Here is a 26194-nt window from a genome sequence, read left to right as displayed (position 1 = left end):
TTGAATGATAGAGAGAATGTGTCGCGAGATTCGGAAGTTGAATTGGATTGGATGAGGCAAGAAATGAAATGGATGCGGAATGAAATTAAGAGAATTTAGGTCAAAACTATTAAAATAAATCATGATGGCATGAAAGAGTTAACGAAAGATGAGCAAGTGGCATTGTATGGCGACTCCATCATTAAAGCTGTACTAGAGGATAGAATGCACAAGGTATGTTTTCCAGGCAGTAAAATGAGTATGTTGATTGAGGCACTAGATATGAGACAGGAGCGAACAAAAGAGTTAATAGTATTAATTGGTACAAATGATTTCAGAGAGGACAAAGAGCGTGTCAGAATGGATATCAGGAGGCTGCTTGGAAGGATAAAATAGTGTGACAGGAAGGGTAGTCACAGTGTGACTACCCTTCCTAGGTATGACTGTGGTGAAATGAGGTGGAGAGTAAGGATTATAAATGATATGCTGGCTGAAATGTGTGAGGAGATGGGAGTACAGTTTGTTAATGTGTGGAATAAGTTTCAGGGACAAAGTGAGCTGTAAGGAAGAGATGGACTATATTTGAGTGGTAATGGTGTGAGCCACTTGGAGAGACTGCTGATGGAACGTAGAGAAGTGAATAGAGAGAATGAATCAGATCGAGAGGGGAGTGATGTGGAAGAGCAGGAGAGTAAGACAGGAGAGATTGAAGAGGTGGATATGAATGGGGTAGTGAGTGGTATGAGTAGAGAAAATGAGAGAATGGGTGTGCAAGAGGAGCAGGGAAACGGGGAGGTTCAGGATGGACAGGGGTACACAGCGTGAGAAAGGTGGATGCTCCAAGAGGAGGTGAGAGCATGTGTAGGCAGGAAAGTAATGGGATAATCAGGGATCAAAAGGAAACAGATGGAATTGCAAAGGGTTCTAAAATGAAGAAGCAGAAAGGGAAATGACCCCAGTCCAGCATGGAGAGATCACATCGAGTGAGTGGTATCAGTAGAACTAGCTGTAGATCCAGAAATGAGTTGTTGTGTTTGTATACCAATGCTAGAAGTATAAGAAACAAGGCGGATGAAAAGGTTGCACTAATTGCGTCTGTGCACCCAGAGATTGTCGGAATAAGTGAGACATGGTTAGATGAGGATGACATCCTGACAGGAATAGAGATGGAAGGGTATGATGTGTTTCTTGAAGACAGAAGGGGTAAAAAGGGAGGGGGAGTGTTATTGATGATAGAGAAAGAGTTATGTCCATACAAAGTAGATGCAAGATGGAAATAGTGCCAGTGGTTTTGAGGCAGTATGGTGTGAGATAGAGGTGAATGGAATCAAACACTTGATGGGATGGATGTTGTTCTAGCCCAGGTAATGTGGATGGTGGTGATAGTGAAATGTATAGTCAAATTAGCCAAGCAAATAAGAAAAGGGTGATCATTATGGGTGATTTTAATTATGGCAATATAGACTGGAATGATGAGATAGCAACTGAGAGTAAAGAAAATGAGTTTCTTGAGTTTTTGAGGGATAACTACCTCAGACAGTATGTAACAGAGGGCACATGAGGATTAACGGTCTTGGATTGATTTGGTCATCTCATCAGAGGATGTAATTATAAATGAATGAGGTGTCAAATTATCCACCAATTGGTGAGAGTGACCATGAGGTGATCACGTGGGTGGTTGACAGCAGTGCAAGGACCCCTGTGAGAAAAGGGTAAATGTGGAACTATAAGGAGGGTGATTATGAAGAGCTCAGGAGAGAGCTTGCAGGTGTAGTGTGGAATGAGGAGTTAGCTGGAAAAGAGATCAATGCAGCTTGGGGGATTTTCAGAAACTATCTAGTAGATGCAATGTCCAAGTGTATTCCAAGGGTGAAATGATGTAGGTATAAGGTTAAATAAGGTAGGTATGAGATGGATGAATAAAGAGATAAAAGCATGAGATACAGAGAAAAAGGGCATTGTGGAGGCAGCATAAGCGAAGTGCGGAAATAACCAATTCCATGTGGTCTACAAAGACCAGACAGGTGACTTGGTTGGTGAGAGTAGCTAAAGAGAGGTATGAACAGCAGTTAGCTAATGAAGCCAAAAAGAATCCTAGGGATTGATATGTAGCCAGCAAAAGAAAGAATGATTATGAAAGGATGACAATGATTGGAGAAAATGGTATAAAGACAGCTGTTGCAGAATGTGTGGTGGAGATACTTAATGAGCAGTTCATAAAAATCTTTCAATCTTGTGAATGTGACTTCATGGAAAGATTGAGAGCATTCATGATGGAGAGGAGAGACTGACTGTAAGTGAGCAAGAAGTGTTTGGGGAGTTGAGTAAACTAAATGTTAATAAGGCTGTGGGACTTTATAATATATCATCGTGTATTCTGAAGGAATGTGCCAGGGAGTTGACACCTGCCTTGATATATTTGTTTAATACGAGTCTTGTACTTGGTCAAGTTCCTAAAGAGTGGAAGGATGGCAAGATTGTGCCACTTCATAAAGGAGGTGATCGAACTCAAGCATCAAACTATAGACCTGTATTGTAGTTAAGTTGTTGGAGAAGCTTGTGAGAACTAGGATCCAGAGTTGGATTGACAACAATGGTATTATCTTTGATGGACAGCATGGATTTGCTAAAGGGATGTCATGTTTTAGTAATCTACTTACTTATTACAATAAAGTGACTGCTTCCTTGGACAGAGGAGAAGGATACACAGTAATATACGTGGAGTTTGGAAAGGCTTTTGATAGAGTACCTCATGATAAGTTGACAGTCAAACTAGAGCAGATGGGGTTGGACATTATATTGGTGCATTGGATTGGAGACTGGCTATCTGATAGGTATCAACAAGTTGTGTATGGGGGTGCGATATCCATGAAAAGGACAGTCACTAGTTGAGTGCCTCAGGGGTCTGTTTTAGGGCCATTACTATTTAACTTTGTATATTAATGATATCGGCGAAGATTTGGATGGAGATATTCAGTTGTTTGCAGATGATGCAAAGTTGGGACGAACCATGAAGTGTAGTGAAGATGTTGTGGCCTTACAGGAAGACTTGAATAAATTGAGTGATTGGTCACGGAAATGGGGATGCGAGTTCAATGTTGCAAAATGTAAGGTTTTAAAATTTGGAAAACAAAGATGGGATGCAGAATTTACTTCGTGAGAATATATTGTTGGAGGTAGTGGAAATAAGTGATCTTGGGGGTGATAGTGGATAAGGATCTAAAATTTAGGGGACACATCGCCAATGTGACAACAACACAAAGGCTTCTGGGAATGATGTGGAGAACATGGACGTGTAGAAGTAGGGAGATTCTTGTTCCGTTGTATAAGGCTGATTAAGCCACACATGGACTATTGTGCCCAGATTTGGTCACCTTGTTTTCAGAAGGATGAAGAGATGTTGGAAAGGGTCTAAAGGCGACTGACTAAGGTAGTTTCAGACCTCTGGAATGTCGAGTATGAGGAAAGATTGAGAAGATGTAATTTGCAACGTCTGGTGGACAGGAAGAAGAGGGGAGATATGATAGAGACCTACAAGTTGGTAAGGGCTTGTTATAGGATCAATGGTGGAGAAGTTCTGCAGAGAATAGTGGGAGATCAGGGGAAAACCAGAGGTCATCCCTGGAAACTGTATAAAGAGGGTGTGAGTAGGGGAATGAGAGGCAATTTTTTTTACTTTTTTTCATGCAGAGTTGTGAATGATTGGAATGCCTTGCCTGAGAGTATCGTGTCTGCAATTAGTTTGAGTGACATAGTATGATGAGATGTGTGTGTGTGATAAAAGGACCTCCCAGATGAGTCTTTGACTCCATGAGGTCTTGGGGTAATAATAATAATAATTCTGTATTGCTACAAATGAATTTCTCCAATATATGCACGGAACACCATTATCACATCCAGAATCCATGCTTGAAATTACTATTAAAAATAAAACACATACAGTAACAGCATGAGTGAAATAAAGCTTATGAAGAAAGAAAGAAAGATTCCTTCATTACTTTTATATGTAAATATTATAAATCGTAGTTTTCAGGAAATACGTATTTTCTAAAAGCCACAGCCATGCTCAGTATTCTTAAGTGCTTACAAGTACTTACCTCCATCTCGAAATGCAATTCCAAATAAATCACACTACTTCTTAACCAGAAATACTCTGGTCTACATAAATTACATCAGTGGAACATAGACGAGGCTTTGTATATTGACCATTCCCCATGGTTGGAAAGAGCTGGGTTTGAGTTTCGTCTAGATGCGAAGAATCTTTATAGGGGCTTATAAAGATGGGGTTATCATCCCAAAAAACAGGCTAACTGACCTGAAGAGCAATTTAAGTGACACAATTGGTCTAATAGTCGTTAGTTGTTTTGGCATAATATGAAACAACAACACAACTAAATAATAACCTTATGAGCCACCTCAAATGAATGCCAAAATGCTGAAAGTATTAATGTTTCCTTACGTCATCAATGCACAAATCTTAAGACACATCTTTAAATATTCAACTAACCAGTTAGTCTTTATGACAAATAACAGTTGATTTCATACTTCATCTCTTAAATAAATGCAGGTCTTCCAATATACTTCTCTTGTGTACTGTTATTACACTTTGCAGCCGTGATATGACGTCTTGTACATCGGATCATGCAATTCGATCAATGCAGTTCAGAAATTGAGAGTACTTCAAGAACTGCAATATTTATCTTCCTCCCATTTATACTTTAAGAAAAAAATGAAAGAGTATAAAACAAAAATAAATGAAATGCCAACCCATGTCATCTTCAAATGGCCCACTGCTGAACTTAAAAACATTCAAATCATCAGAAAGTTAGCCAACACATATACAAAGTGTACGGGTTCAAAATGATCATAAACAGAGTAAATCTCTGGGGAGTATGGCATACTAGACAGCATAAGCCAGTGGCGCACACAGGGAGGGGACCAATGGGCTCTAGCCCCCCCAAAGAAAAAGGAAATAATCACTAAAAAATTTCAAAAAATCTTTTCCTAATTAAATTCTTTTTGTTTTATTTATGTTGTGTCTTCTATTTCTATATCACTTGTCATGTATTGGTGATCGCTGCAGATGCTCAGTCATAGGTCATATGCAATGCGTAGTGTGTATTCGTAAATCATCTACTCAATTCGTCCCCCCCCCCAAAGATTAAATCTTGAGTGCTCAGGCCCCCTCCAAGATTAAATCCTGAGTGCGCCACTGGCAAAAGCAATAAATGGTGGTGACCTCAATGATGTTACCAACATCTCATAAATATCACTAATGTAGCATGCTCCTCGTTCCAGTAATATTCAGATGCTAACAAATCCAAAAACACTAGTTTTCTGTTAAAACAAAATCCAACTTCCCTACACTCTTCCATATCTTCTCTCCATTCTCTGCCAATCATTATAGCATATTTAACTTTTTTCTAACAACGGCAACTCCAAACTACTGCTGTCTCCAGAACCAGATTTGTTCTTGTTAAATATGCTCTTCTGTAATTCAAATGTTAAATGTAACTTGGGAAAAGAAGTAAGAGCTTTTAACCTTAACAAATAAAAGCATGCTCTACTAATATAAGCCATTTATATTAATATCAATAGTAGTGCAGTTAAAGAAATAAATTATATAAAATGTTAAAAGAAAATGTGTAATATATTTCATGACACAAGTAAACTGAAGCAGTAGAAGATCAATCATCGCTCAATTGAAGAAACACAGGCAAAGTTCAAAATAATGATAATAATAGAACTTTTATTCAGTTAAACTTAATATATGGTTTCATAAAACTTAGATTTCTTATGAGAAAATTAGTCATTCGAAAAATGGCAGGTGCGTCGATCAATTTTTTTTTCAAAAAATATTTGAAAAATTTGCATACTCAAAAGTATACTCCTCCTAATGGCAAGTAGGTGCAAGTTCTGACTTTAAAACTCCTATCTCACAGTAATAAGCAATTTTTAAGGCAGGATAATAATAATTAGTCCTAAAGATGAAAGCACCAAAAGAATACATATTCAAAGAAATTCTAAACAAAACGACTAATGCCAAATAATTAAGTGCGATGAAATGATCTCATGTTACTGCAATGAGCAAAACGAGTACATCATAATGTTATTTCTTGTAATGAAATGTCATTGTATTTATATGAGCTATTCCTACTCCAAATTTTAATTATTGTGTGAGTATTTTTATGAGTTATCTTTTGGACTGTAATATTAGCTATTCACTGGCTTCTCCCTCGATCAGTTCTTTGTGTACTATGTTGTTAAATGCTTATGTTATGGAACCAATTTTCACATGTTTTATGGAGGAATTCTAAGTTCATGGAAGGAAATTTTATTGATCTTAAACCGATTATATATTTTTCTCCCAGGTATGACATTAATACATTTAACAGTAATATGATCGGTATTATTCCATATACTGAATATACAAATACTTAACATTTTCCATCTCATTTATCACTTCAATGTAGACAGATTTCGAGGATGTTTATGTCTCCATCATTACCAAGGTTTCATTCTGTAAATTATTATTACTCCCCAAGACCTCATGGAGTCAAAGACTCATCTGGGAGGTCCCTTTATCACATACACAGCTCATCATACCATGTCTTAAACACACTCAAACTCCTTGCAGTCACCACACTCTCAGGCAAGGCATTCCAATCATTTACAACTCTGCACGAAAAAAACCTGCCTCTCACTCTCCTACTCTTTATAGTTTCCAGGGATGACCTGGTTCTCTCCTGATCTCCCACTATTTTCTGTAGAACTTCTCCAACATTGATCCTGTAACAAACTTGTAGGTTTCTATCATATCTCCCCTCTTCCTCCTGTCCACCAGACTCTGCAAATTACATCTTCTCAATTCTTTCCTCATACTCAACATTCCAGAGTCAGAAACTATCTTAATCAGTCGCCTTTGGACCCTTTCCAACATATCTTCATCCTTCTGAAAACAAGGTGACCAAATCTGGGCACAATAGTCCATGTGTGGCCTAATCAAAGCCTTATACAACGGAACAAGAATCTCCCTACTTCTACACGTCCATGTTCTCCGCATCATTCCCAGAAGCCTTTGTGTTGTCTTCACAATTTTGGCTATGCGTCCACTAAATTTTAGATCTTTATCCACTATCACCCCCAGATCTCTTATTTCCTCCACCTCCAACAATATATCCTCACCAAGCATAAATTCTGCATCCCATCTTTGTTTTCAAAATTTTAAAACCTTACATTTTGCAACATTGAACTCACGCCCCTATTTCCATGCCCAATCACTCAATTTATTCAAGTCTTCTTGTAAGGCCACTACATCTTCACCACTGTTCATGGCTTGTCCCAAATTTGCATCATCTGAAAACAACTGAATATCTCCATTTGGATCCTGTGGTGACAGGATGTGTGGCCAATTGAAGTCAGTCAGGAAGGTTTGTCACAATGTATTCTACGGTCAATATGCTAAATTTTAAATTCCAAATGCAATACATATGGTGTGACAAAGAAACCCTAAGCAATTACAGCCAGCTCATTCAGAAAAAGTAAGGAGAAAATTCTCCATGCTCCATGCACATTAGACTACTTGTGTTTTTAGAAAATCTGAGTGTTTTTCTTATGAAAATAAAGTCATTTTGAAATTTTCAGAAATATTCTATATACATTTCATTATCACAATGGAATAGTAAATAATTAATTATAATGATAACTGATACGAACAATCAGAAATTGGCTTAGACGCAGAACCATGTCAAAATCAAACAATATGGATATGGACACAGAAGATAGTCTTCTTGGCTTCAGAGGCAAAGATCAGGTGGACCAGTGGAAGTGCTTAACACAATTCCATTGGTTTAAAGAGAGCAATAAAATTATTTTTATTAACAATTTATTAATGTTTAATTGTATCTTAAATTAAACTATACATTACTAGTTAACAAGGGAAGTTGCAATGAGTTCTGCTGATGTGAAGAGACTGATGTGGCATGCCTTTGCTTGGGGACATCCTCATTTTGCAGAATCAGTGCCATAAGACTTAGCTCTCTTTCTCTTATTTAAGATCTGATACAGTACGTTGTTCACAAATAAATTTAAGAAAAAAGTTTTCAATTTTGTTCCACTTACTCTGTTTCTTCTATTTGGTCATTTGTGGGCAGCGTCATAAGAACACAGTTTACAAGGATGGTGACGATCACAAGAAAGCTGAAGGCAGGATGGACAAGGACGTAGATGGCAACACGACGGATGGGATTGAAGGGACTCAGGATCCACAAGGCATTTGTTGCACTGAACCGAAAAATATCCTTCCCTTTGCTTATCACTACAAACGTCTAGGAGATAAACAAATTAAAAAAAAAAAGATTTTTGACTTATGAATGTAATTACTTAAAAATTAACTTTTAAAATAAATTAAACCTTCTAATGTTATTCCACAAAATACTTTAAAACTATCAGAGAAATATGATCTATCACTAGTTCATTCATATTTATGAATTTAGGGACACAAAGTTCATAATTATGGTTCAAATAAGTAGCATAAGTAGCAATGGTTGCACAACCTTTTAAATAGCACCTATCTAACCCACAAGAAAATTTCCACTGCATTCTTGAACTATAAGAGATTGATTGTTAAGTGACCAATCTATACATATCGGCCACTGAATAATAAACTACGCAGAAATCAGTGGTTTCTGTATATGCACGCGACTGCCAATACCGGTCCCCTTCAATTCCTTGCGCATAGTTCGGTGCGATATGGGTTGTTGCCTTCATTAAATACTTTGGTCAATTGCTGCACACAGAATTTATTAAACTCCATCCATACAAGCCTTCTTAGTCGACGACAATCTTGTTTCTAGCAGACTGTCTAAGGACCACAGTCACACATCTTAGACAAGCAAGGTGGATTATATTTCCACGAATTAAACACCTGGATTATTTCTCCTTTTGAGAAACCAGTTAACCGTGGCTGTTTTCAAAATTGTGGCTCCAGCCAGATCTTTTGTTTTTCCCATTGTAATCAACATTGTTGATGATTACTGACCACAGCAGCATTCTAAAGTAGTTGCCTAAAACAGGTGGCAAAGCACATGACTGAGTATTTTGCATATATGCTGCATAAGTGACGTTTACATACATTTTGCATATAGGTTTCTAATTCAGTGGCTGGTATCTGTATATATTAGCACAATATCCTCCAAAGTATTATGACTGCAAGATAAAAAGAAACTAAGGAATGAAAATATCAAATTTTAATTATTTAAAATTAATGTCTTCCTATTTGATCAGATTACAACCATTCTACAGTTCTGCCAGTCATCAACAATTATATGAGTTTCAGTGGTATCCCTTCCTCAAAGTAGATTTCACTCTGGTTTGATCAGAGTGAAATTGAAGCTTTAGGCATGCTATGGTAGAGTTTAAAATTATTGCCCTTAAATACAGAATGTGGAAGATGTGAGACTGTGCTGATACCTTCTGCAAAGAATGTCAATGCATGCTGGAATACTCTTTGGGGAATATTTAGATGAAAGAACTATTCAAGGTTGGTCATAAGTGTCGATGCACTGACTGTAAAAACAAAAAGCGATTAAAATCTGGTGCAGCATGGAAGTGCAAAGGAAAAGTAACACATGCCAGCTCGGACGTCACCCAGATTATCAAGGTCTGCATACCCAAGATCGGAAAAGAGATCGGAATTGGGTCAACAAGTTAGCTACCGAAAGAAGTGTAACGATATTAAAACCAGCAAGAGACAATGCTATTAGTAGGAACTTTAAATGTCCATATTTTAAAAGCTCTTGGAAACACTAGACGTTCTTTGCAAGGAGATGGAGTGATACTGATGTGACAGTCTTAGATTGGCAGAGATGCACTGGACAGAGTCCATAAAAACGAATAGGAAAAAATTGGAAAGATGAGCAAGCAGGACTCAAAGAGACAGTAATACTGTGTACCATATACTAATGTTAAGACTAATTGTGGAGAAAGCGCTAAGTAAAAATAAAAATATTTATACCTGTTTTGTTGACTTTCAGAAAGCATTCAACAGTATAGATCAGAAAATGGAATGGGCTGCACTCAAATCTTATGGACTGGACAGGAGCCTGATTAGTAGTTGGAAGAGGAGCAATTGTTCAATGCTGTTGGCACACCCTCCCTGTGTGCTCTCCCTGTGTGAGTCTTTGGACTCCCTTGAGGTGTCACATAATAATAATAATAATAATAATAATGTCTCTTTCAGAACATCAATGACAATGCAGAAGCTGCTGTGAGAAACTGTGGAGAAATAGTAAGATAGTTCTAGACAATAATATGCATGAGACAAAGAGACTCAATATCCTCAAGCACTTTGTCATTCTTTCAGAAATAACAATAGATGTCATAAAGGATAACATAAGGGGAATTTCAATTGTAGGTATGAAAATAAACAATTTGCGATTGGCAGATGACAGTCATTATTGAAGAAGATGAAGAGGAATTAGAAAGAATAGCGCTTAAGTTAGTGAAGAAGGAAAGAGATAGGAGCTGACAATGAACATCAATAAAAAAAAATGATATCTGGGAGAAGAGGATGAAAAAGTAACGGTGGAAGAGGTTAGGAACTCTATATACAATAGGAACTGTATGTATATTTGGAGAGCAAATATGATGCATAATTTACACTGCAAAAAAGAGATAACATCTTGGATAACAAAACATAAAGTAAATCTACAGATAATGGACAAGATATGGAAAAGTTAATCAGCAAGCCTTCCCATAAAACCGAGACAGCTGAAAAAGTGCATGTTCACAAGTGAGAAACATGTAAGGTCAAAGACTCTGCGAGATGAATACTGGCTTTCGAAAGAACAAGCTATGAAAAGATTCTGCAACTTGGATGGGTGCAAAAGGCAACAAATGAAGAATTGTATCACCAAGTAAACTGCAAAGAAAACCTAATGCAGAAATTAATTCAAAACAAACAAGTTTTTTGGACATATATGTGGAATGGATAACATTAGAAAGATCAAAATGCTGATGCTTGATGATGTGAAAATGTGGTGTGGAAAGAGTTTGCAGAATGAATCACCTGGCAATGGTCACAGGGAAATGGCAAAGAATGGTGAAACAAGCATCAGATACCACCGGGCACTGGACCAAGTGCAATGATGATGATGCCTAAATAAAATGACTGTCCTCATAATTTAAGTTTAATAGAAGCCAAGATCTATCATCTTATTCCAGACACATCTGGCTGAATGCTGTACATCGCAATCTAAAAAGTGAAGCCAATATTACAATGCTCTCCCCACCAAACTTCACATTTGAGCACAGTGCTGGAGAACAGTCTCTGAATATATCTGCGTCTTATTTTCATCAAATGTTTACCATGTTTAGCGCAATTCATTCCTTCACTCCACTCTCCCTAAGAACTGCTAATTACTTCTTATCAACTACTTTCTGTGAAAACGTGGTGTGAAATATACGAATCGATATAACAAAAGATCGATACCCAAAGACAAAATGCATAGCCATAATAATATCCCATCCTAAGAAGTGTTTTTCTGATAATCTTACTAAACATTGTTTCCAAGAGTTGACTTTAAGCGTTTCAGAATTTTCAGAATTTAAGAATATAGATTAAAATGGCACAGTTTAATCTTATCCTTTGCATTTGAATCTATGTTTGGTGCCACATGATCACTAGGATATCATAGTGTGTTGTGATGAACTTGATAAATTAAAATAATGGTTGAGAGACTTCAACTTTGGAAAAAAAACCAAAAAATGCAGCTCTTTAGTTATCTATTAACAAGCAATGTGTTATAAATAATAAAGGGACATTAAACTTATAGCGCCCATAAAATAAGAAGCCATTCAAATTTATATTATTATTATTAGTGACACCTCCAAGGAGTCCGAAGACTCATCGCAGGAGGACACCTACTATACAACTCTCCGTCTCCACTACTACACAGAACCTCTACTACCAATCACCTACATCAATGCCATCTACTGCCCACAACCACTACCACCACAGCTAGTATTTTTTGTCTGTAAATTGCATGTGTTCTGAAGGGCCGATTTGTCTGTATGCGGGATGAAAAACCCGAGTTTCCGGGAGGAAAAACCCTGCTACCTCCGTATGAGATTGTCTAACTCACCTTCGATTGAAAAAGTCCATATAAAGATTCCTCCCGTCATGACGAGAATCGAACTTAGGCCTTTTCTAATCGAAGGACGCAACGTACCGTCATTCTTCCAGTTGCACTACAGAAGCGCTATATACAACACTAATTCCTCCCCACCACAAAACGTTTGAGCAGGGCCATTTTAACCACTCTTTATTTTTAACCGAGCACCAAAAAGTAATCGTCTGTTAGTTAAAAAAAAACTGAAACAACCCAATTCTTAGGAAATTCGACCATCCCCTTTATTTTTTCAAATGCTTGCTTAAAACAAGCAATCAAAGCTTGAATAATAAAGCATTCACTGTATCACCTGAAGTAAGTGGTTCCTAATGAATATGTGGGAACAAAGCCATCAGATTGAGAGTTTTAAAATCAAACAAAATACGTAGAATTATTCTTCTTGAGTTGCATAATTTAATATACATATACCACCACTGAATTAGAAACCTTTATGCAGATGTATGTAAACTTCACTTACACAGCATATATGCAAAATACTTGGCCACATGAGTCACCACGTGTTCTAGGCAACTATTTAAGAATGCTACTGATCAGTAATTATTCACTAATTACTATTTTTTTTATTGTGATTTAATTACAATAGGAAAAACAAAGGATCTTTCAGAGTTAGATAAAGGACTTATTGTGGGTGATCGTCTGGCTGGAGCCACGATTTTGAAAACAGCAGAACTGACTGGTTTCTCAAAAGACATCCCAGGTGCTTAAATCAGTGGAAATATTTTTCAACTTTTCAACTTAATTGGCTTAAAGGGTGAAGCAGATGCTTTTCATATTCCCCACTATCTGATGAGGAAAACTGTGAGAGGGAGAATATTAATGAGCCTGTTGCTCACCCCGAGGATTAATCATTGAGGTTGCAGTTTAAAATAGCGTTTGGTCTTTTGTACTTGATGTAATCGTTGCATCGTAATTTGCAGCTAGTTGAATTAGATTATTAGGATGCACAGATGCTATTGAAAAGAACTTAATTGCTATAGTCTTCATGAAGGTATAAATATAGGGGACTTCTGTGTCCTGGTGAAGTTGCACAGTACGTATGAACCATGGTGCGTTTAGGATTATTCTGAGACATTTATTCTGCACACGTTGTAGTTTGAGGATATTAGCAGTATGACTCCAAGCCGGAGAAGCATAGATGAGTAAAGGACGAATCATCAATTTATATATAAGTAGCTTGATTCTGGTGCTCAATTTGCTGTTTCTGTTTATTAGAGGATAGAGCTGTGCAATGATTTTTGATGTCTTTAGACATTGAGACTTGATATATGAGCTGAAAGTCAACTTTCTGTCTAACAATATGCCAAGATATTTGATCTCAGACTGCCAAGGGATTTCTGTGTTAAACAGGAGAACGTCTCCAGTAGGAAGCATTGATCTTCTGGTGAACAGTACGGCTACGCTTTTCTGAGGATTTATTTTGAGTCGCCATTTGGTGAATTTTTTTTCTCAATTATCAGTAGATTTTTCTGCAGTTTTTTTATTGCTAGGTGTGGTTTTAAAGATCTGGCTAATATCGCTGTATCATCTGCATATAAGGCTTTGATAGATGACAGTAGGTTGTGCGGAATATCACACATAAGTGGAGAAAAGAGTCAGTGCCAGTAGTAATCCTTGTGGGACACCAGCCAAGATGCATTTTTGTATGGAGAGTGTGCCATTTAACTTAACTTGCATGCACCTATCATAGAGATATGATCTGATCAGATGAACCACTTCCGATGGTATTCCAGATGTTATCATTTTATATAGCAAGCCGTAGTGCCAGAATTTGTCGAATGCACTGGCTATGTAAAGGAAAACAGCCCCAGTGTATTGACGCCTGTTAAATCCTGTGGTGACATATTCTACTAATCTGTATAAATGTGTAGTACAGTACTGTGAAATTGTCGGAATCCAAATTGCTCCTCAGGAAGAATGTTTAGTTTGTGCACTAGTTCTTGGAGTCTAGTGAGAATGACTTTCTCGGCAATTTTGCCTAGGTTGGAGATGAGGCTAATTGGTCTGTAGTTTTGAAGTGATTGCGAGTCTTTTCCAGGTTTATAGAGTAGGATTACATCTGCTAGTTTCCTGCAGGAAGGAAAATATTTGTAGTGTAAGATGCAGTTTATAATGTTAGTCACATGCACAATAGCTGTGCGGGGTAGTAGTTTTATCACCCTGTTTGTGATTCCATTAGGTCCAGGAGCCTTTTTGTTTTTAAGCTTCTTGATTATGTCGTATAATTCTACAGGTGATGTTGGTGCAATTTAACTAGGGCATGTGACAGAAAGTTTGAGCGAAGATCTGATATGTCGACGGACTTTGTATATGTGATTGAAGTCAAGATTGTCATATGAAGGTTTGCATTGCTTTTCTAGAGATGTTACTATTTCCTCAGCTTTGTCTGCGTCGGTATGGATAAGGCCAGTATTGGTTTGGAGAGGAGGAAGAGGTTTGTTTTTATTCTTGATGTTTTTGATAAGATTCCATATGGAGTGACTGTCAGGAGAGATAGAATTCAATTTTCCTTTCCAAATTTGATTTCTGTGTGCTGTGAGGGCATCTCTAACTGCAGAGTTGAATCTGTTCAAGATTCTTTTATCTTGAAGTGCTCGCATGTTGTGATATATTTTTCTTGCTCTGTTCTTTTCTCTGATCAAGTTCATATTGTCTTCTGGCAAGTGGTTAGATCTGAGGGTAGTTCTGGAAATAGTTACTGCTGCAACAGCAGTGTCAATTTGTTTAGTTAGATCCTTTATAGCTGTTTCAATTTTCTCTGTGGATTTAATCAATAGTACAGAACCGATATATTTTGGGAATACCTTGGATAGCTTATCCCAAGGTATATATGAATGGGTCAATGGAAATATAATCTACATTGCTTGTCTAAGCGACGAGACTACTGTCGTCTGAGAAGACTTGCACGGAGAAAGAACTTTCTGTGTGCAGCAATTGACTGAAATATTTAATGAAGATTGTTCCTCACTGAGCAAGGGATTGAAGGGGATCGGATATTAGCATTCGCATGCCTATAAGGAAACAACTGATTTCTGCAAAGAACTGAAAGTTCGTCTACAGTAGTGTCAGGAACACCATGACTACACACACACTGGAAGGGTGGAAAAACGTCATGTGGTCTGACAAGTCACGGTACACCTTGTTCTGGACGGATGGTAAGCAGAGAGTTTGGTGGGAGCCTCATGAAGCAATGACCCCAACTTTCCTTGTAAACACAACTCGAGGTTCAGGAAGTGGTGTCATGGTGTGGAACACGTTCTGTTCTACGGAATGGGCATCCTGATATTGCTGGAAAGTTAGGTGAGAATATCTGAAGATTGTTACCGATCAAGTCCATCCTGCAATGTTGACTTTTTATCCAGAAGGTGACGGTTGTTTCATGGACGACGATACTACTGTCCATCACGCAAAAATTGTTCAGCAGTGGTTCAGCGATCATGAAAGTGACTTCCACCATCTTTCCTGGCCGCCACAAAGCCCAATTCTGAGCCCCCATTGAGAACGTACAGGAAATGTTAGAAAAAGAAAGCCAGGAGTAAAGTCATCTTCCGTCAAATCTGAGCAAGAAAGGACCACCTGGTTGAACGCCTGGTATATTGTAGACGTAGATGCAACCCTTGTGGAATCTATACCAAATCCCATATGTGCTGTAATTCGGGCTTAAAAAGGGCCAACACGGTATTAAATGAAAGTTTCTAATTCATTGGCCAGTACGTGTATAATCATAAAGTACAATGTGCTGTTATAAATTAATGTGATACTAATAATTGATATTATAGAAATGTTATTATTAGATTAAGTTGGGTTCAATTAATTATATTCCGAATAAACTAAGGCTATGCCTTAAAGTAATAAAGTAACTTTAATACTCTCGTATTAAAGTTACTCTCGTAACTATAATACGAGAGTATTATATCTGTTAATCTGCTTGTATTCTCTGGGAAGTTTTTTTTTATTTTGTGTGATGAAAACTATTGGTTTTGGAAGAAAAGATTTACTCTTCGTAAGAGTGGCTAATTCATGTTCGGTTGAAAACATTCATACAAAGGTTCCTCATTCTAGACCGGATATTAAATTAAGAAGCTCTCTTCGCTCCTTTGAATGACGCAACACGCGCTCACACATAGAGATTTATATTTTACGGCATATAATGTCTGTTTTAGAAAGAGGTACGTGTGTGAGGAGAAAGAGCCAGATTAAAACTTCGATAGTAGATGAAACGTATAAGCTATTTTATTACACGTAATTTACAGGCAAAAAATACATTATAATCAATAGTAGTATATTGGTTTCGTAATTTGGTGGGATGCTTATGTGGGTATCCTGGCTGTCGTATCATCACACGATAAATAATAAAATCACAATAGATATCCATTTAAAATATCTGTGGTGACATTATTAAAAAATGATATATATTAGTAAGCAGCTGCTAAACGTATAATTTTTTTTTCGCTGCTGCGTAATTCCTAAGAGGTCACACAACAGCTGAATGCTTGCACCTAAAGGTTAAAGAGATATTTAGTACGAGAAAAATTTAGCACTTTACTGCGAGAGATGAAAATCACTTTTTGTATGTGAGAGAGTATTTAACGTAGATGTCCAATCGTATACCTGAACGCTAATGAATCAGATACTCGTAAGTGAAATATAGGAAAAGTATATGAGAAAAAAATTGGGCTGATTAACATAAGTGCAAACCTAATTATTTCTACATCTGCGAGGTCAGAAAGTGAGAGGAAGAGTGAAAAAACAAAAAAGTAATATTTTAGAAGAGATGGCATTCCAACCCAAATTAATAAGCTGATGGAAATTTTTTCATTGGCTATGCTACCAATTATACAGGGTGTCTCAAAAAATGTATAGACAGTTCAACAGCTGATAACTCGCTTAATTTTCGTTATTTTGCAGGTTTAACCGATTTGCAATAATGGGTGAAACCAGACTAAGCTTCGAGGAAAGAAAATTTATCCTAAAATGCTACTGGAAGTATGAAAACGTAGTGGAAGTGCAAACACAGTTTTTAGAAGACAATTTCAACGAGATCCACCTACAAGACTTACTATCACTCGAATTAGAGATAAATTTGAAGAAGATGGAACTGTTCAAAATGTCCATAAGCAATGTTCACGAATACCACGAACAGCTACGAGGCCCACAGCAGAAGAAAGGTTGATTGAAACGTATCGTCAAAGTTCAAGAAAATCTGTGCGATAAGCGTCTCATGAGATAGGAGTATCAAAATCAAGTGTCCATCGCATGCTGAAGCGCAGTCATTGGAAAAGCTACATTCCAAGAAGAGTACACGCTCTCAACGAAGATGATCCAGATAGGAGAATGCAGTTTTGTGAGTGGTACTTGTAATTTCCAAGACGAATTGTGTGGAGTGATGAGGCCATATTTAAATTAAATGGGTCAATTAACCAGCACAATAGCACTTACTGGGCACCTGAGAATCCGCATGTTATGGAGGAACATAATGTAAATTTACCAGGAGTGATGGTGTGGTGCAGCTTATCAGCATACATATTAATTGGACCATTCTTTTTAGACGGTACTGTAACTGGTGTCAATTACTTGAACTTGCTGCATGAAGCTGTCATTCCACATATTCAAGAGGACTTTGAGGATGAGGACTTTTATTTTTAACAAGATGGGGCACCCTCACACTGCCATCGAGATGTCAGGGCCTATCTTGATGAGACTCTACCCAACAGATGGATCAGAGAAAGAGGTTCTGTAGAATACCCCCGTGTTCACTAAACCTCATGCCAGTGGACTTCTTATGGAGATTTATCAAGGATAAAGTTTACAGTTCAAAACTGGCAACGGTCAGCGACTTGAAAGCAGCTATCGAAAGGGAATGCGTCCGGCTACAAGACAAAATGATTCTCAGTGTTGCAATTCCATTGCTGCACGTTATCAGAAGTGCCTGGACCAGGATGGTCATCAGTTTGAATACAGGCACTGAGGGATGAAAAGTACATTTATGTAGTGTACTTTACAATGCGAAAGTTAACTTTATTTTAATAAATACCAACTTTAAGATCATTCAAAGTGTGCATACTTTTTTTTGAGACACCCTGTATATTTGGTTTAATCCTTTATCCAAGTGTAAGCACAAAGTTTGCACCTTAAGTATTTTCAAGACTGGGACAACTCGTGGCAAAGATGGTAAAAAAGGTGTCACACCTTATTAAAATTCTCTGGATTAGACATAAGTTGATGGAAATTTTTTCACTTGGTTATGCTACCAATTAACTCTGCCATTGCCAGTCCCAAGCCCGGATGAGAAAGGAGGAAGGTTGTACTTGTAGCTAGCAATCATAATATGGAAAAAAAACCTATTGCTACAGAAACTATTGTTGGAAAACTGACACAAAACCAAGAGGGAGAAGTACTGGAGAAAATGAAGCAAGCCAGTGAAAGACCCACTCGGAAAGCTGACAGGTGGAAAACTCCAAGAAAAAACCTCTTTAGCCCAAAACGTTTAACCCAAATTGGATGCTGGAATATTAGGACTTTGTACGAAAGTGGAAAAGCTAAATTACTAACAAGAGAAATGGCCAGATACAAAATAGAAATAATAGGTCTAAGCGAGACAAGATGGAATGGTAGCAGAGAAATCCAACAAAAAAACAACAAGAAGCCAATACAATTTATATTCTGGCAACCAGAATGAAGATGATACACATAGCAAAGGTGTAGCTTTCATGCTAACAACAGATGCTAGAAGAGCACTAATTGAATGGAAACCAGTTTCTGAAAGAATCATCAAAGCTAGATTTAAAACTAAATACAGAAATGTGCCTATAATAAATATATATGGACCAGCAAACAATACAAAAAAAGAAGAGAAAGAACACTTCTATGACATGCAGCAAAAAGAAGTAGATGAAGTAAAATGTAAAGATATGCTTTTAATTATAGGTGACATGAATGCAAAAGTAGGAGATAGTAACGTGGGATATGAACGAATAATGGGAAAAAAATGTAACGAAATTTCACCATATTCGTTACAGTTTAGGAAACTGTAACAAAAATGGGGAAATCCTAAAAGACTTTTACACTTTCAATGATATGATCATAGGAGGAACCTTATTTAAACATAAAGACTTCCATAAACAGACTTGGATATCACCTGATAAGAAATCCAAAAACCAAATAGACCATATTTTAATAAACACACCTTGGAGAACCTCTTTGGTGGATGTAAGAGTTTGAAGAGTGCAGAAGCCTTTACAGACCACTTATTATTGATTGCAAAAATAAAAATGAAACTAAGAAAAATATTTAAAGGCAAGAACCAAAGAATTAAATACAATATATCCAAACTGAAAAACAAGGATACAAAAGACAAATATAAAGTAACATTAAGGAATAAATATGGAAGTCTTGTAGAACAACATAAGGAAATAGACATTGAAGAGAACCGGGGAAAAATAAGAATATATTTAATAGTACAGCCGAAGAAATTCTGGGAAGGCAGAGTAGGAATAACAAACAATGGATCTCTGAAGAAACCATCAAATTATGTGAAGAAAGGAAAGCTTTATGGAATACACTTCTGTAAAGTACAGAAGAAAACAAAAGAAACAGGATAAATGAAAGATACAGGCTTAAAAATGGACAGGTACAAAAAGTGCAAGGAAAGATAGAAGAGTTTTCCTGAAGGAAATGTGTAAAGAGGCTGAAGAAGCAGCAAGCAAATTTGACCAAAAGAGCTTGTTTGAGATAACAAGAAAGTTAGCTGGGAAGAGTTTTAAAAGAGAAGTACCTGTAAAATATAAACAAAGAAAGTTACTCACAAATGAAGCAGACATAGAAAAAAGATGGGTAGAACATTTCCAAGAAATTTTAAATGGAGAAATAGAAAGCCTAGAACAAGAAATACCAGAAACACCAGAAGAAGAAATACTTAAAATAAATACAGGAACTATAACTAAACTGGAAATAACTCAGGCAGTAAAGAAAACAAAAAACAATAAAGCAGCTGGGAGTGACAAGATACAGGCTGAACTACTTAAACTGGATGTAATCAAATGTTAATCAAATATGGGAAAAGGAGGAATGGCCAGAAGACTGGAAGATAGGGCTCCTGGTGAACTGCCAAAAAAGGGAGATATCACCAAGATTCCAAATAATAAATCAAGTAGGGGTTAAATGGATGTATAACACTATTAAGCTTGAGCTGCAAAAAAAGAAACAATTGTGGAGGGAATTTAAGGAGAAAGGTGACCAACAGGCACAGGAACAGTATAAATCTCAGGCCAGGATGATAACAAGGGTGGTAAGAAAAGCAAAAGTGGATTACGAAAGAAAATTGGCCATGCAGGCTAAAGAGAATCCCAAACAGTTTTTTCAATATGTTGCAAGTAAAAGGAAAAATGTTCATGGCAGAATGATTTTAAAAAATGCTGAGGGTAGGGAGGTAACCAAATCAGTCGATATAGTGGAATTACTGAGTAAGCACTTTGCAAGCGTATATCATCCAGGTGGTGACATTGCAGGAATGGAAGAACCAACAGCTTATACTGGAATTGTGATGAATGAAGTAGAGGAAAATAGTCTATTACAGAACCTCAATGTCAATACTTCTGTGGGATTGGATGGTATACCAGCTCGTGTCGTACATGAAGCGGCTAAAGAATTGTCAGTGCCCTTGACCATTTTGTTTAATTTGAGCCTTGGGTCTGGATCAGTCCCAAGGGGGTGGAAAGAGGGGAAAATAGTTCTGCTGCATAAAGGTGGTTCCAAGGCTACTGTTGAAAATTACCAGCCAATTAGCATAACAGGAATCATTATCAAGGTCTTGGAGAAAATAATCAAGAGGAAAATACAAGATTGGATAGATGAAAATGAGATACTATATCGGGGACAGCATGGTTTTGCGAAGGGTAGGTCATGCCTCAGTAACTTGCTCACGTATTATAACACAGTGACGGCTGAACTGGATAAGGGTAATGGGTTTACAGTGATTCTACTAGACCTTGCTAAGGCCTATGACAGGATACCACATGGAACTCTAATCAGTAAATTGCAGCATATGGGGATGGATATAGGGTTGGTGAGATGGATAGGAGGGTGGTTGACGGAGAGATATCAGAGTGGTTTATTCAGGAGTAGAGTCCACAAGACGGCCTGTGACTAGTGGTGTGCCACAAGGATCTGTTCTTGGACCACTGCTGTTTAATTTGTTCATTAATGATATAGGAAAGGATCTGAGAGGAACAGTTCATTTGTTTGCAGATGATGCAAAGTTGGGTAGGGCAATAGTGAATGCAGATGATGTCAAAATTTTGCAAGATGATTTGGATAGATTAGAGGCCTGGGCTAAGGAGATGGATGTCAATTTAATGTGGCAAAATGTAAGGTTATACATTTTGGGGTGAAAAGATTAGCAGCAGTTTACTACATTGGTGGAACTGTACTCCAGGAAATTGATGAGGTACGAGATTTAGGAGTGTTGGTGGATAAGGAGTTGAAGTTTAGGGGGCACATTGCAAAAGTGGCCAAATTAGCTCATCAAATCACTTAGTTGCTGAAGAATACGTTGACAAGCAGGTTATTGTTCTTCTGTATCGAGCCCTGATAAGACCCCATCTCGACTACTATGCCCAGATTTGGTCACCTAGGTTTCTTGATGGGGAGGAGGTTGAGAGGATCCAGAGGCGAGTGACCAAGATGATAGCAGGTCTGTGGAATGAACCTTATGAGAACAGGTTGAGGATTTGTGAGTTGCAAAAATTGGTTGATAGGCAGAGGAAGGGAGATATGATTGAGACATTCAAATTACTGAAGGGTTTCTATAAAATTAATTCAGAAGATATTTTTGAAAACAGGGCTGGTTGTGGGAGGACTAGGGGGACATCCTTTACTAACTACACTTTTGCCCAGTTTCTATGGAGCTGGGTTCTTTACTTTTAGAGTGGTGAATGAGTGGAATGGGCTGCCAGAGTCTGTGGTGGATGCTGTGACAGTGAATGAGTTTAAGGCGAGGTATGATAGATACTGTATGAATGTTGAATAGTTGTGATGAATATGATTTGGGGCCTCCCTCGATGAGTCTAATGACTCCCTGGAGTTGCCCGTAATAATAATAATAACGCTTTGCAAAAATTGGAGAGGGATTTCACTTCTAAATGTTGTAAGTAAAGTATTTACTAGAATATTGCTAGAAAGAATGAAACAAGAAATTGAAACTAAACTGAGGAAAGAACAGGCTGGGTTCAAGCCAAACCAAACAGATCTTGTATTGATCAGATAATAACATTAAGAATAATTGTTGAACAGTCAATAGAGTGGCAGAGTAGCCTATATTTGGGATTCATCGACTTTGAATGTGCATTTGATAGCATAGACAGAAAGACTACATGGAAGTTAATGAAGCACTACGAGATTCCTCAGAAAATCATAAATATAACAAAGAAAAGTCATGAAAAATACAAAATCCGAAAATAAATAATGGCAAACTATCAGAACCATTTGTAACAAACACAGGAGTAAGACAAGGATGTATACTCTCCCTGACCATCTTTCTGATTGTTATTGATTGGGTGATGAGGAAAACATATGAAGAAAGAATTGGCATTCAATGGGGATGGTCAAATAAAATAAGAGACCTGGATTTTGCTGACGATATATGCCTTTTGGCACAAAAACATCAACACCTCCAAAAGAAATTAGATAAATTTATAGTAAAATACTGAATAAAAGACATTGAAATATTGCAAACAATCTGCTCTCAGAAGAACAAAATGGCTTCAGACATGGAAGATCATGTATAGACAATATGTGTTAAAATAAATTAGTGAAAAAAGACGAGAATTTAATTTAGAGATTCATATGGTTTTTATAGATTACAAGAAAGCTTTTGATAAAATACACAGAGCAAAACTATGGAATATAATGAAAAAAAAAATATATATCCATTACATTTGGTACAAGGTATACAAAGTTTATATAAAAATACAGTTTTATATATATATATATAGCTGTATATAACTGTGTGTGTGTATATATATATATATATATATATATATATGTAATATAAAACAAGGTATCCAGTTAACAAGAACTGTTATCAATACAACGGTGTATGCAGATGATCACGATTATGTTACAAGACAATAAAGATGACCTTCAAAAATCAGTTTACAAATTAAACGAAATAAGCCAACAATACAATTTAAAAATCTCCCAAAAGAAAACAAAAGTTATGGCATTTAAAGGTCGAGATCATGTTAAATCAAAAATTTCAGAAAAGCTGTGAAACAATTAAAAGACCACGAAGTAAAAAAAGAAACCGAAAAACTACTAAAATTTTACAAAGTAATGGCCACTCTCACTCTATTATATGGTTCAGAAACATGGACTGCTAAAAAGATGAAAGTAAACACAAGCTGCAGAGATGAGATTTTTAAGAGCAATAAAAGGATGCACAAAATTGGACCATATAAGAAATGAAGACATCAGAAAAGAACTATTTATAACATTAAAAAAAAGATCAAGGAATATAGAGAGAAATGGAAAGAACATCTATTTATGATGGAAAGATATCGGCTACCAAAACACGTGGATACATAAAGAGCAAAGGGGAAAAGAGAGAGAGAGAGAGAGGAAGCCTAACGGCAAGATGGAAAGACCAGTGAAGCCGGAGCAGACAAATACCTAATCCTTGAAGAGAAGAATAACTTTGGAGAGAACCGTGCCTGCTACTGTAAGCCATCTAAAGCCAGATTAATTAACTTGTAGTTAAAATATTTCCATATGGATACAACGAATAATTTAAATCTTTTAAAATTTTTATATTTGTTTAAAAGTTAAAGATAATTTAGAAGAAAGTAAAATGCTTAAGAAAACTGTCCCGCAATGTTCAATTTTTTTTTTCCCCCTCCAATGAAGAAATCTGATTTATCTAGGTATGGGTCAAAAAGTTTTATTATAAGAAATCGATATAATAAGAAATTCAAATAACTGTTGACTGGTGTTGAAATCGAGAAGCGAGATGATTTATCGATATTTCAAATGAAAGGAAACAGGAATCACCATAGTTCAGAGTGGGAGTGGGGAAGAAAGCGAGTGACAGTCGAGTCAATAAAACCAGTGATCATAATTCAGTAGAGCGTAGTGATGCGAGATCAGAAATCACTCGGAATAAGGTCGAAAACTTGAGCAAGTAAATTTGCTGATACGATGAAAACTATGATACATACATACATCTTCAAGGCCCACCTTTCCTAATTGGGTTGTGGGGGAAACAGCTGCAAGAGGAACTTTCAATGGTCACGATCCTCTGCCACCAAGCTCAGGCGTTCTGGTGGGATTCCCAAACGTGTCCACCCAAGGTTTTGGATATAATCTATCCAGCAAGTCCTTGGCCATCCACGTGGCCTCCCACCCTCTGGCTTGGCAAAGAGGGCCTGCTGAGGGAGCCTCTCTTGTGGCATTCTGACTAGGTGCCCATACCAACGTAACTGTGATCTCTCAACACGGAGAAGCAGCGATTGAGTATTGAGGGTTTCCCGAATTGCAGAGCTTCTGACTCTATCGAGTCTTGTCAGCCCCGCAACTCCTCGAAGGAACCTCATTTCAGCCGCTTGGATTCGTGTCCGCATTATTTCGGTCACTGCCCAACTCTCATGACCATAGGTGAGGATGGGGACATAGACTGTTTTGAAGACAGCCAGCTTTGCCTTCTGGCTTAACTCCTGCTTCAATACTACCGAACGGCCAAGCTCCCACAATATTGAGCTTGCAAAGCCAATTCGAGTATCTAGCTCTGCATCCCATTTTCCATCATTCGTGAATATCGACCCAAGATATTTAAACTTCTCCACAAATTTCTCAAAGACTTGCCTTAAAGTGAAGATTTGGTCAGTTTGTGCTTCTACCAGGATGAAAGCCACATTGTTCTTCCTGGAACTTTGACTCAACTATGCTCCTGCACCTTCTTTCTAAGCATACACTTTCCCAGGCAGGCTGAGCAGAGAGAGAGATGCCACGATAGTTACTGCAATCCTTCTGGTCTCCCTTCTTGAAGACTGGTATTATTATGCCTGTCTGCCATTGCTTTGGCGCTCACCCAGATATCCAAGCAGCCTGACACACTGCTTGGATATCTGGGTGAGTATTCTCCAAGAATTCCCCCACCTTCTTTCTAAGCATACACTTTCCCAGGCAGGCTGAGCAGAGAGATGCCACGATAGTTACTGCAGTCCTTCTGGTCTCCCTTCTTGAAGACTGGTATTATTATGCCTGTCTGCCATTGCTTTGGCGCTCACCCAGATATCCAAGCAGCCTGACACACTCGAGTCAGCCAGAGAACACCGTCTCGATTTAAGGCTTTTAGCATTTAGGGCCAAATTTCATCACTGCCAGCAGCCTTGGCTGATTTTAGCGATTTTATTGCTAAACAGACCTCTTCTGCTGTGGGACTAGTCATTACCCCGATCTGCACCTCTTGGATGTCCACAACTGCTGGGCCACCCGGGTTAAGAATCCTCTCCAAGTATTCCCCCCATCTGTTGAGGATATCCTTCTTGGTTGTTAAAAGTGCACCATCAGAGGCCTTAATTGCCCTTGCTGTGCACGATTTCCTCCCTCGAAGGCGGCGGATGGTCTGCCAGAATACTTTGTTTGCATTTGCATAGGATGAGTCTAATCTTTCTCCAAAGGATTCCCACGCCTTTTGCTTTGCTGTCTTTACTGCCTCGGCAGCAGCTTTTCGTGCCTCAGCATACCGCAAACACATCTCAGGTAACTGACCTGACCCTAAGCCATGTTAGGAAGAACTCTTTTTTTTTTGCCCGGAGAGTTTTTTGGACTTCTTGGTTCCACCAAGGTGTCCTTTTCTCACTGCCCGTTGCCACGCCAAGCCGCTTTCTGCCACAGCACGAGAGTGCAGAGGCAGTGACGGCTGTTCTGAACAGCTTCCACTCCTCCTCAACATCTGTAGCATGCTTGGGAATCTCTTTGAACCTGGAGGAAATGTCATCTGCAAAATTCTTCCTCACAGCCTCATTTTCCAA

At 37.7% G+C, this 26194-nt stretch overlaps 1 protein-coding gene across 1 annotated transcript in view; it reads right to left on the bottom strand.

Moving 5' to 3' along the window:
• LOC150099804 (sodium channel protein para-like) overlaps positions 1-26194 on the bottom strand; it is a 1646355-nt gene that overhangs the window by 1539448 nt on the left and 80713 nt on the right. The window contains exon 4 of the mRNA XM_090403494.1: positions 8101-8306. Coding sequence (XP_090259620.1) covers positions 8101-8306 — 206 coding nt within the window. The remainder of the gene's footprint in view (positions 1-8100; positions 8307-26194) is intronic.

This window comes from Typopeltis vanoorti, chromosome 14 (genome assembly GCF_054136105.1).
Source record: "Typopeltis vanoorti isolate ZY-2024b chromosome 14, IOZ_Tvanoo_1.0, whole genome shotgun sequence".
In the NCBI taxonomy this organism is placed as follows: Eukaryota; Metazoa; Arthropoda; class Arachnida; order Uropygi; family Thelyphonidae; genus Typopeltis; species Typopeltis vanoorti.
This window is presented reverse-complemented; position numbering and strand designations above follow the sequence as displayed.